General features: G+C 38.9%; 1 protein-coding gene across 2 annotated transcripts in view; it reads right to left on the minus strand.

Moving 5' to 3' along the window:
• Positions 1-13452, minus strand: part of eys (eyes shut homolog) — a 307099-nt gene that overhangs the window by 172672 nt on the left and 120975 nt on the right. For both annotated transcript variants that reach the window (XM_083532265.1, XM_083532266.1), the window contains 2 exons: positions 13236-13332; positions 12296-12403 (listed from right to left, as the gene is read on the minus strand). In XM_083532265.1, coding sequence (XP_083388391.1) covers positions 12296-12403; positions 13236-13332 — 205 coding nt within the window. The remainder of the gene's footprint in view (positions 1-12295; positions 12404-13235; positions 13333-13452) is intronic.

Consider the following 13452-nt stretch of genomic DNA (forward strand, 5'->3'; position numbering starts at 1 on the left):
CACCAAATTCTTTGGGTTTAAATATCAGGACAAATGATCTGCTTCTTCCCAGGTAAATACAACCTATGATGAACAACCATACATGACATATTACATTATGTATTTGTTTATTTTAAATAAATAAAAAGCTAAAAGGTAAGGATTTAAGAAGCTAAGTAGCGGTTAGATGCTACTTATTAAAAACACGAGATTAACTGATCATCAGCAAGTGTGGCCACTGCTAAATCAAAGTTTAAACAGTTTGTCGGTCTCGAGCCTTCAGGTGTAACACCAAAACAGAAGGACATCAGCAATAGTGTTAGAAAAGCAATGGAAAGGGTTATAAGGCCATTTCCAAACAATTTAAAGTCTAGTTTGGACATTAAACCTATTTGAGTGTTTAAAGGCTCTGATGATCTCAGATGCTGAGCTATTTAATGAGTTGCTCAGTAGCCCCTGGTTCCATAACGCCAACTGACTGTATAAGGCTGTAGAAAAGACGTTAATCATAATCACACACTCCTGTGCTCATGTTAGTTCTCACTCTCCAGTGTTTTGAATTGTTTTAAAGACTATAATCACACTCTGATGAGGATGGGTTCATTTTGAGTCTGGTTCTTGCAGTGTTTGGAGAAATTATGTTAAATGTTAAGTCCAATAATAAACAATTAGAAAAAGACTGAATGTATGGTTGGTTGGAAGGATTGCCAGGAGAAAACTCTTGCCTTTCTAAAAAGAACAGCATGGAACAGATTTGCAAAATCTGATCTGAACAAACCACAAGACTTCTGGAACAGTGGCTTTTGGACAGATGAGACCAAAGTGGAGATGTTTGGCCACACTGCCAAAGAGTCACAGATGGGGAAAACCAAATACAGCAAATCAGAACAAACGCATCACACCAACATACAATTGGACCTGGGCAACTTGAGTCAACCATGAACTCCTCTGTAACTTAAGAAAGCTGAATAAAATTCTCGCAAACATCAGTAAACTGAAGCATCAATGTAAAGAAGAGTGAGCCAAAATTCCACAAAGATGTGATAAAGCTATACAGAATACGATTACTTCAAGTTATTGCAAGTGATCATAAGGTGTACTTCTTCCTTTGAGCTTGAAAATAAATAACGACATGTTGTAATGTGTTGTTGTTCAGCTGACATTTTATTTGCTTAAATCTAAGAACTGACAAAATCCAGATTATTTTTATTACATCCTAATAAGTAAAACCAAAGAATAAAAAAAAACGGGTGTACTTTTATTTTCACATGACTGGACAGTGCTATACTATAAAACCTTGCTTTGGCATTTTACCCAAAAAGATCATGTTGTACAAGGAACACGCTGGTGCTTACACGCCCTCTGTACATAACAGAGTTATAAATGTTAAAAAAATAATGTTAGAATAAACAGAGCCCAGCGGATTGAAAAGTAAACGTTGGACTGCATCTGTAGACATTACCAATGCTTAGCTTTCACTGTTCCTGCCCCTCTTCCCTCCGTGGATCTTCCTACTTCGTCCAGGCCTGCCTCTGGATGGTGTTCACTTCGACTGGAGGCCACTCTGTTCAGCTGGGGACGGTTTCTCATCAACGCCTTGGGTGGTTCCATGAAATTCCGGAGTAAGAACGGGCGCATTAAGGATGGATTTGGACTGTAGTTAATGTCAACAGTCTAAAACATTGACTCAGGACTACAGTTTGCTTCTGATCACCATGTCTGTACCCCGCAACATCATATATCTGCACTAAATGGACATTTGGTGCAACCCAGATGAGGATGTGTTCCCTCTTGAGTCTGGTTCCTCTCAAGGTTTCTTCCTTTGCCGTCTCGGGGAGTTTTATAAAACAAACAAAAAAAATGATTAAGTACTACATGGATTGTTCTAAACCCGGCTGTGGAAGAAGGATAGTGGGCGTTGGGCAATCCAAACCCTGGAACAAAACTGCTACGGAAACGGCAAAGTAAGCAATTAGGCCCTTGCTGCCAAATGTGCCTCTTAAGTTGCTTCATCATAAGTTGATTTGGATAGAAATATAAAAATAATTGGGACATTTTTCAGTGAAATGGAAATGATATCTTTAAATGTGACTTTCTCCATTGTCTCTGTCTGAGTTTTATTTTTCAATTCAAATCAGTGTCAGCACTTTTAACAATGGACATTGTCTCAAACCAGCTTTAAAGAGATAAAAAGGTTGTTATAAAGCTGTATAAAGGAATGTATAACGTTTATTTCCCATAAGTTTGTTCCTTATAATTGTAGGTTTAGCACTAATTAGCGAGCCAGTGGCGACTGTGGCGAGGAAAAACTCAGACTTTACGAGAAAGAAAACTTGAGAGGAACAAGACTCAAAAGGACCCCCGTCCTCATCATCAACACCGAATGTCCATTCATTACAGTTCCATCTTTGTCGAAGTGTGCAGTGATGGGTGCTCCTGAGCCTTTGTCGTAGATTGTTGATATTAATTACAGTCCAAATCCATCCTCAAAGTTTTTAACTTGGAGTGGTCTCCAACTAAAGATGTGAGGATGAATCGGGCAGATCCGCAGAGAAGAAAAAGACAGGAACAATGATCACTGGTACCTCAGGAGAATGTGTAACTCGACAAAGAGGAAAAGTCTTCCATGTGAAGGCAGTTTCCAGGCTGCCACCATTCTGGTGCCGTCATTTTTTTCATGATGGACTTTTTCATGAAAGACTTAAATTGGCCCTGGGACTTGTCAGCCTATTTGCAAAGATACAAGAGACCCTGGGGTACCTCTTAAGCCTTATTAGGAGAAACTGCAGAAGAAAAAAAAAACAATTTATAACAATGATATCATCATGGTGAGCCCTGTTCCCTCATGTCTTTACTGTGTGTGTGTGTGTGTGTGTGTGTGTGTGTGTGTGTGTGTGTGTGTGTGTGTGTGTGTGTGTGTGTGTGTGTGTGTGTGTGTGTGTGTGTGTGTGTGTGGACGAGTGGACAAATCATAAGAGCATCTTTACACTGAGTTTTTTTTTCTCTCTACTGAACAGGGTCATTTTAAACGTTATTTGAATATATATATATATATATACACACACAAACACACACACACACACACACACACACACACACACAGTAGTGTATATAAACAGAGCAATCCAATTTCAATTTAATTCAATAAAATGCGATTTATCGAAATGCAATGTAAAAATAGGATGTAAGGCAATTCAATATGGTACAGAAAGCTCAGCAGCAAATCATCAATTTACTTAAGTGCCTTCGGACTTCTAACGCATGGCCCCTTTGATGTGCAAAAAGAAAAAAAGATTAAATAAAACCAGACGTTCTTTTTCTGTTCTGTCTCCAGGAAGTTACAGCTCTACCTCTGCCATGTTAATCTGTATTCTATGTGACTCTCAGGACACGCCTCGGTCTCCATAGTGTCGTGATACGTCATATTCACGTTGCAGCAGCGGTGCTGAGAGAACGCGCTCGAGAAACAGTTTAGCGAGGAGAAATCTATCTAAAATATTGGTCACTTTCTAAATATTAAAAGTACAGTACATTTACGAATAATTATATAAAAATCTATTATTTTTAACAAAGCAAATACCGTAATTTCTACACTGAAACTAATGAACTTTACACAGGCTTTAATGAAAGACAGTGTCTGTTACATGGCTCGTATCTAAACAGTAGCCTACCAAGAAAGTCATTGTTCACTGTCTTCCTCCTTCCTTTCACAACTATTTCTCTCTGAAGTTTATCTTTTAGCATCGGCGTGCGTTTAAAAATCACCATCGGTGAAGCTTTTCTCCCGATGCCGTGCAGCTCAGAACACAGGTGAAGTGTGTGTTTTCATGCCCGGTTGTTTTCAGCGTTTTTTGCATTTCCTGTAGACAGTCCGAGTGAGCGGCAGGTCAAACGTCAGAGGAACATCATCCATATTTATGATGTGGTGCGGCCCGATTCAGTGGGAGCGCATCTGATTTAATATAAAGAGTTTCATTGGTTCACCTGAACCCGTTCCGCAATTTCATTGGTCTAATGTTATGGGGCTCAGTTTTTTGGCATGAAGTTTGTGAAACCGGGAAAAACCCAGGAAAAATCCATAAATTAGCCGCTTTATTGTTTAAGCCACAGGGTTCAAAATGTGGGAAAAATGTAGCGGCTTATAGTCCGGAAAATATAGTAAATTCAAAATGATTCATCATGACATCAATGGCAACACTTTTTTTTTTTAGAAATCGATGCATCACATCGTTGACATGTAAATTGGGGAATCTTAACATCCCAAATCCCTACAAGTCACTTATTGGTCATTTTGTCACCAATAAGTCCTTATGTGTGTCTGTTCCAGAGGGTGTTTATTTTTTTTTATTTAGTATAATGTTTTACTTTTTTAGCTATACCCAGTGTGAATTATTTCCTGTTGTCATTCGCATAGGTTCGTATTTTTATAATCATTTCCTCAATCAATAAAATACTGCAGGGGAAATTTACAAGCTCATAATGTCAAAAAGCGCTTCAGCAGGAAATCAGCTGCTTGCATGCTGTCACTCCGAAAAACACTGCGTACACACGCTATAGACTTTTAGGTCATTATCCAAATTAGGCCATTGTTCATAATTGGCCTAATCAACCGGGTTGTTAGAAGAGGTTGAGACCTAATGCTATTGAATGACAAGCCCAAATAATAAAAGTCACACTATTTTTTAACAGCAATGGTACGAGACCACTGCTGAGTCTGCTTTAATGCGTCATCAAAAAAAAAAGCAAGACCTCAAGGATCCTTTGGGGTGAACCAGTCAAAATGTGTTTTTCCCAGATTGGGGCCTGTATTGTAAAAGAGTGTTTAACCTTTTTATGAACCTTTGGAAACTTTTCTTAAGACATTGCTGTACATTTCTGTTTGTCCACCTGTCTACATGTCCATCTATCCGTAGAGAGACCAGGCAAGGTGGCAATTCATCTGAAAAGTAACCAATGTTAAAATCAGAAGTGCCGCCGCCGCCACCACCACCGTGCTTTACTATTAGTGCTTTAATACCTTAGACGATACAAAAATCATATTTTTTATATTTTATTCAAAATATGATTTGTCTTTTACGCGTGCAAATATGCGTACCCCTCCAACCATTTTAGTATCTTCTCTACTATACTAGTATACTTGCAGTCACTCTGCAGCTTGAATAGCAGTACAAATGTACTGTCCTCTGAAAATAACAACATACAGCCATTATTGTCAAAATAACTGGCAACAAAAGTGAGTACACTCTAAGTGAACACTTCAAAACTTTTGAGGCCATTGAATTCATCAGAGCTGCACAGGTTGTTGCTGGGTTCCTCTTCCTTGAGAAGATATACTACAACAATTGCTGAAATGTGAGGGGCGCACTCACTTTTGGGGGATACTGTGTATTCATATATTTTCCCAGAAACACATCCTTTCTTTAGAGGAACAGAAATCTTCATGGTGACATCCATCCACTTATCTAAAGATCAAGGTAAAGTCTGTGTTTTTGGTTGTATTTAAACCATTTACATGCAATTGCTTTTTTACTGGCTGCCAAAAGCACAACCATTGAGTATTTATTACTTAATGACACTTCATCTGCATCCAAAATACAGCAATTTGTTGTCTAGAGGTAGTTAAAAAGAGCCTTCTGTACGTCTTTCCAGTATTCTTGAATATGTAAACATTCCCGTAATATACAGTATGGTAATGGTGTGTACTGGCTTATTAAAATAGCTAATATTTTTACAACAGTATTCCTTCAAATGGAATGAACTAGTCGATTTTCATTGAAATTTCCATATAGTTAACCATTTAGTAAAAATCTGTAAAAATTTTATCATGTTCTGTCATTCATTTCTCTTTGATACAAGATGTAGAGTGCATTTTCATGTTTATCAAACGCTTGCATATCTGAGAAACGTATATAACTTATCTTAAATCTCATCTATTCCCAGATGTGTGCCTTCTTAAGTAATCTGCTAATGGATTCGGATTATTTGCATGTTTCCCTTTGATTTTTTCAATCAGGATATTTTGAAACTTGGGGGTATCTGTGAAAATCTTAATTTTCTACTAAACACTTAAGAACTATACGCTCAAAATTTCATAATAATTAATTAATAATAATTATAATTAATTTGTCGTCATATCTTCTCATAAATGTGAAAAAGAGCGGGAAGAAGTACTTCATCTACTTGTATGTATCTACAAATATGCTTTTGTTTAAAAAACAAAACAAAAACAAACGTCTTTCAAGGCTGCGACTTGCAGAATCGCAATTTCCTAACCCTAAGAACCTAAGAAGTTCATTCGTGACAGCACATATGCCGCTTTGCCAAACATGAGCTGTTAATGAATTTTTGATAAATGATGACTTTCGAATTTGTTTTTGTTTTTGTTATAATGCTTCCCTGTCCTGGTGAACCAATATGCAGATGTATTATTTCAATCTTCTTCTTCTTCTTCTTTCGGCTGCTCCCATTAGGGGTCGCCACAGCGAATCATCTGTCTCCATACCACCCTGTCCTCTACATCTGCCTCTTTCACACCAACTACCTGCATGTCTTCCCTCACCACATCCATGAACCTCCTCCTTGGCCTTCCTCTTTTCCTCCTACCTGGTGGCTCCATCTTCAGCATTTTTCTACCAATATAATTCATGTCCCTTCCCTGCACATGTCCAAACCATCTCAATCTCGCCTCCCTCACCTTGTCACCAAAACATCCTACATGTGCTGTCCCTCTAATAAACTCATTTCTAATCTTGTCCATCCTCGTCACTCCCAACGAAAACCTTAACATCTTCAGCTCTGCTACCTCCAGCTCCACCTCCTGTCTTTTACTCAATGCCACTGTCTCTAATCCATACAACATCGCAGGTCTCACCACAGTCCTATAAACTTTCCCTTTCATTCTTGCAGATACCCTACTATCACAAATCACTCCTGTCACTCTTCTCCACCCACTCCACCCTGCCTGCAGTCTTTTCTTTACTTCTCTAACACACTCTCCATTACTTTGCACTGTTGACCCCAGGTACCTGAACTCCTCCACCTTCTCCACCTCTTCTCCCTGCAACCGCATCACTCCACTGCCCTCCCTCTCATTCACACACATGTACTCTGTCTTACTCCTACTGACTTTCATTCCCCTTCTCTCAAGCGCATATCTCCACCTCTCCAGGCTCTTCTCAACCTGCTCTCTACTCTCACCACAAATCACAATATCATCTGCAAACATCATAGTCCAGGGAGACTCCTGTCTGACCTCGTCCGTCAACCTGTCCATCACCACTGCAAACAGGAAAGGGCTCAGGGCCGATCCTTGATGCAGTCCAACCTTCACCCTGAACCAGTCTGTCGTACCTACTGCACACTTCACTGCCGTCACACTGTCCTCATACATGTCCTGCACCACCCTCACATACTTCTCTGACACACCTTGTTGAAAAATTTATGACCAAACTTTTGATGTCACCCATATGAGGATGGGTTCCCCTTTGAGTCTGGTTCCTCTCAAGGTTTCTTCCTAATATCATCTAAGGGAGTTTTTCCTTGCCACTGTCGCCACGGCTTGCTCATCAGGGACAAACGCACACCATTCACCTTCACTGTTGTTTTCTGTAAAGCTGCTTTGAGACAATGTCTGTTGTGAAAAGCGCTATACAAATAAACTTGACTTGACTTGACTTGACACACCTGACTTCCTCATACAATACCACAACTCCTCTCTCGGCACCCTGTCGTACGCTTTCTCTAAATCCACAAATACACAATGCAGCTCCTTCTGTCCTTCTCTATACTTCTCCATCAACATCCTCAAAGCAAATAAGGCATCTGTGGTGCTCTTCCTCGGCATGAAACCATACTGTTGCTCACAGATGGTCACCTCTTCTCTCAGCCTGGCTTCCACTACTCTTTCCCATAACTTCATGGTGTGACTGATCAACTTAATTCCCCTGTAGTTACTGCAGGTCTGCACATCTCCCTTATGCTTAAAGATCAGTACCAGCACACTCCTTCTCCATTCCTCAGGCATCCTCTCCCCTTCCAGAATCCTGTTAAACAATCTGGTTAAAAACTCCACTGCCATCTCTCCTAAACATCTCCACGCTTCTACCGGTATGTCATCTGGTCCAACCGACTTTCCATTCTTCATCCTCTTAATCGCTGCTCTAACTACCTCCTTACTTATCCTATCTACATCCTGCTTCACCAACTCCACATCCTCCAACCTTCTCTCTCTCTGATTTTCCTCATTCATCAGCTGCTCAAAATACTCCCTCCATCTTCTCAACACACTCTCCTCATTAGTCAACACATTTCCCTCTCCATCCTTTATTGCTCTAACTTGCAGTACATCCTTCCCAGCTCGGTCCCTCTGCCTGGCCAATCGGTATAAATCCTTTTCTCCTTCCTTAGTGTCCAACCTCTTATACAGCTCCTCATATGCCTTTTCCTTGGCTTTCGCCACATCCCTTTTAACCTGCTGCCGCATCTCCTTGTACTCCTGCCTACTTTTCTCATCACTCTGTTGATCCCACTTCTGTTTTGCCAACCTCTTTCCCCTAATGCTCTCCTGCACTTCCTCATTCCACCACCACGTCTCCTTGTCTTGCTTTCTATTTCCAGATGTCACACCAAGTACTTTTCTAGCTGCCTCCCTCATCACTCCTGCAGTAGTTGCCCAATCATCCGGCACCTCTTCACCACCACCAACCCCCTGTCTGACCTCTTTCCTGAACCTCACACTACACTCTTCCTCCTTCAATTTCCACCATCTTATTCTTCTTTCAATCCTTACTTTCCTCCTCTTCTTCTTTGCCTCCAAAACCATCCTACAGACCACCATCCGATGCTGTCTAGCTACACTGTCCCCCGCCAACACCTTACAGTCTCCAATCTCCTTCAGGTTGCATCTCCTACACAGAACATAATCCACCTGTGTGCACCTTCCTCCACTCTTATACGTCACCCTATGATCCTCCTTCTTCTTAAAATACGTGTTCACCACTGCCATTTCCATCCTTTTAGCAAAATCTACCACCATCTGCCCTTCCACATTCCTCTCCTTTAAACCATACCTACCCATCACCTCCTCATCACCTCTGTTCCCTTCACCTACATGCCCATTAAAGTCTGCCCCAATCACCAATCGTTCTTTCCTAGGTACACCATCTACCACTTCATCTAATTCACTCCAGAATCTTTCCTTCTCCTCCATCTCACAGCCAACTTGTGGAGCATAGGCACTGATGACATTTATCATCATCCCTTCAACCTCCACCTTCACGATCATCACCCTATCAGAAACTCTCTTCACCTCCAATACACTCTTACTGTACTCTTCCTTCAGAATCACCCCTACACCATTTCTCTTTCCATCCACACCATGATAAAACAGTTTAAACCCACCTCCAATGTTCCTGGCCTTACTCCCTTTCCACTTGGTCTCCTGAACACACAGCATATCTACCTTTCTCCTCTCCATCATATCAGCTACCTCTCTCCCTTTACCCGTCATAGTACCAACATTTAAAGTACCAACCCGAACCTCTACTCTCCTACACTGCTCCTTTTCCTGCCGTCTCTGTAGACGTCTTCCTCCTCTCCTTCGGCCAACAGTAGCCCAATTTCCACCGGTACCCTGTCGGCTAACGATACCTGTGGCGGTCGTTGTTAACCCGGGCCTCGACCGATCCAGTATGAAATTCTCATTTGTGATCCGCATATTTGATTTGGCACGTTTTACGCTGGATGCCCTTCCTAACGCAACCCTCCTCATTTACCCGGGCTTGGGACCGGCACTAAGAGTGCACTGGCTTGTGCCCCCCTAATGGCTGGGTTAGATGTATTATTTCAATAGACTCCCTAAATAAGTCCTTCTAGACCTACAATTCCATACAGTTAACCATAGATTACGTTTGCTAATCTTTGGCAAACCAACGCATCCAATTTCTTCTTCTCTTCTCACCACTGTTTCAGTCCGGCCTTCTGGAATGTTCCGAGCTGTTGTTGCCTGGGAACGGCTTCTTGAATCTGAGTCATGGACCTCATGCAACTTTTTTTTGGGGGTAACTCCAGATTTACCCTTCTTCTACCCTTCTCTGACTAATGCCCTCCATACTCGTCACTTTGGTTGATGGACTTCTCCAGGCAGAGTTGCAACTGTGCCATAAACCTCCATAAGCTATAATAAGCTTGTTTTGAGACCTGCTTGGTGCTCACAATGCTGCTTGTTTTTTTTTTTGTTTTGTTTTTTTTCGAGGCTTTTAGAAACAAGCGGCTTTTCTATTTACACTTTAATTAACTCCATTCAGCTAATTGTGGAAAATGCCTACGGAAATTGCTTGCACTAATTTAGATGTTTCACAGCAACCAGTTCAATACTTATGAATTTTTTTTTATTTATTTAAGTTTGTTTTTATTGATATATTAATAATATAAATATATATTTACAATAATATAAATTATTATTGTAAATTAATTTTGCACACTGTACTGATCCCCATTCCCACTCTATAATAATAATAATAATAATAATAATAATAATAATAATAATAATAATAATAAAATTAATGTTAATTTTATATAGAAATATATACAATTAATATATATTAATTGTATATATTTCTATATATATACAATTAATATATATTAATTTTATATATTTTTTTATATTATATACTTTATATATAATTTTATATATTAAAAATAACAATAATACAATTTATTTATAGTCACTTTACATGACACTCATGTACGGGGGTGGGGGCATGGGGGGTGCAAAACATAAAATTGCTTGATGTTTTTTTTTTATTAACATTTATGAACATTTCACATAAAAAAGCCTGCTTGCTTAAATAAAAACTAAATGAAATATCAAAACAAAATAGAAAAAAAATCTAATTGATGTAAAATCCTTTTTTTTATTATATTGTTCAATTGAGTAATCGACAAAAGTGGCACAAATTAAATCGATTCAATAAAATCAAATAATCTGAGAAATTCAATGAAATCTGTTACATTTGTTAGACCCCATTTGGATAATACTGATTATTTTATTTTCCAAAGATGTTCTACTTAAATGTTCCACTTTTTTCAGCATAGTTTAACTTCATTGATCCCATCCTTCCTTCTTCAAGTCTTCAGTCCTTCAATCCTTCATTCATTCACTTTCTCGATATGGGGAATTGTCAGGATTTTCTCCTTTTAAGAGGAATTCTTGAAGCTGTACATAAAACGCTAAAGAATCCATATCGCTAAACTTTTGTAAGCACGTTGGCGATGTGAGTTTTATGATGCACTACAGATCGTATTACTGGTACTAAGTGAGGAGCCACAGTGACACTGCGCTAACTCTAGACTCTTAATATATATTTTTGTATACCCCTGGCATTGTTGTGTATGTTTTCAAGTTTAATAAATAATTTAAAAAAAAGTGACTGCGAGGCAGAGACTAAACAAACTTGTGATCCACCACTTAATACGTTTGTGACAGAACTTTAACTATGTTCAACATGGAGAAGGGATTGCATTCGGTACATATGTGCACAGCACCGGAAGCCATGAACGAATCTGTGTACAGTTACACCCCTACTATACAACCAATAACAAGTGTGTATACAAGTATTATTATTATTATTATTATTATTATTATTATTATTATTATTATAATAATAATAAATATTATTATTGTTATTAAAAACACTATTATTATTATTTTAAATAATAATAATAATAATAATAATAATAACAATAATACTATAAAAAATATAATAATAATAATAAATATTATTATTATTATTATTATTATTATTATTATTATTATTATTATTATTATGTAGAATACTTTAGAATATAATTACATTCACGTTATTTTAGTTCGAGGCAATACCACAGCACCAGAGCCTAAATTAAATGTGTGTGTGTGTGTGTGTGTGTGTGTGTGTGTGTGTGTGTGGGGGGGGGGGTTTGTCTTGTTCTTGGCTATTACAGCACTAATGTGTTGGCTTGGGTTGTATTTGTGCTGCTTTGTGAAACGTTTGTCATGGTTTTAATGTCAGACGTGGACATTTTTAGCGCACTTAAAGGTTTTTTTTTTTTCATACCTAAAGGTTAATTATCAGCCTGGAGTCAGCAGAGAGCGTAACCACATCGTGGCTAATGCAGGAACCCATTAGCCAAAAGTGTAAATCCTAAAACATCTGGAAGTCGGATTTGAGCTGTCAAAAACAATCAATCGTGTGCACACGTGAGGAATAGATTTTTTTATTGGAAATGCTAAATATTTCTTTAATGTGGAGGAAGGTTTCTTTGAGTTAGGAATTACCTGTTCACTAAGTCCTGACAAATGCCACGATTTTGGCACGGGTTGGACGCACATTCGTCGATGTCTTCTTCACAGTGCAGACCCGAGAACCCAGGCGTACAGTTACAGCTGCGGAAGAAAATAATGGAGTTATTGAAATAGGTATAGACAGTAACGTGGTATAATAAGACTGAAAAATCTATTGAAAAAATAAGCATTAAAAGCAGTTTGTTTGCTTTTAAAAAAAAATTTTTTTTTTAGGGGATTGGATTCGGATATCAACTGGTTAAAGAATGCATAATCAATGTTTTTGCAGTTTTCAGGCATCACTGCGCTACTATTAAGCACTATTAAGCACCGCTAAAAGCACAGCAACGCAAAAAGGCCGACCGGTTCAATATCGCGGAATTCTCTCGTGCAAGGCCGTGTTCCTGCAGCCAGTGACGTAGAGGAGAAAAGGAGCTGCTCCACATGGTCATTATTTTCACCCTGTAATGGCTACAAATCAATGGCTTTCAGCTGGACCACGGACTCGCACTTTCTTTTGCATGGCGCTTTTTATATCTCAGCGGTTCGATTCATCGCCGTGTCGCACTCTGGCGAATTAATTCAGTTGATGACGTGCACATCATGATCGGAGTTAAAATAAACCACAAGGGTACTGCCTTCTGCAATATAGCTGCTTACATTTGTAAAATATATTCCTAATTTTATTGTAGAGTCAATTCAATTTATCATTTGATTGCTTATTCTAACCTGCATGCTCTTTCTTCCTCCACTCTCATCAGTTTTTTTTTATCTATTTCATTCTCTTTTTTTTTTTTTTTGCTGCACCTTGCACTGTGTATGTGACAAAAGAAAGATTCATAAAAAAGAGAGAAAATTTGTATAGAAATACATTTTCCCTCTATTCAGAATTGAATCTCCAATATAGACCAAAAAAAAAAAAAGTAATTCTTACTAGTAATTGTTGACCATGTCCACACAATGGCCGTGGTTTCGGCATGGGCTAGACTCGCACTCGTCAGTGTCAATATCGCAGTGAGATCCCTCAATCCCTAAAAGATAAATGAGATGGTCACGGATCATCGAGCCTACCTACTTGGGTAGGATCGATGCTAACAAAAGCCCTTGAAGAATGCTCTCCTAATGGAAACTGCCCCCTGGAGCATCTGCGG

This window comes from Silurus aristotelis, assembly GCF_946808225.1.
Source record: "Silurus aristotelis genome assembly, chromosome: 27".
Taxonomy (NCBI): Eukaryota; Metazoa; Chordata; class Actinopteri; order Siluriformes; family Siluridae; genus Silurus; species Silurus aristotelis.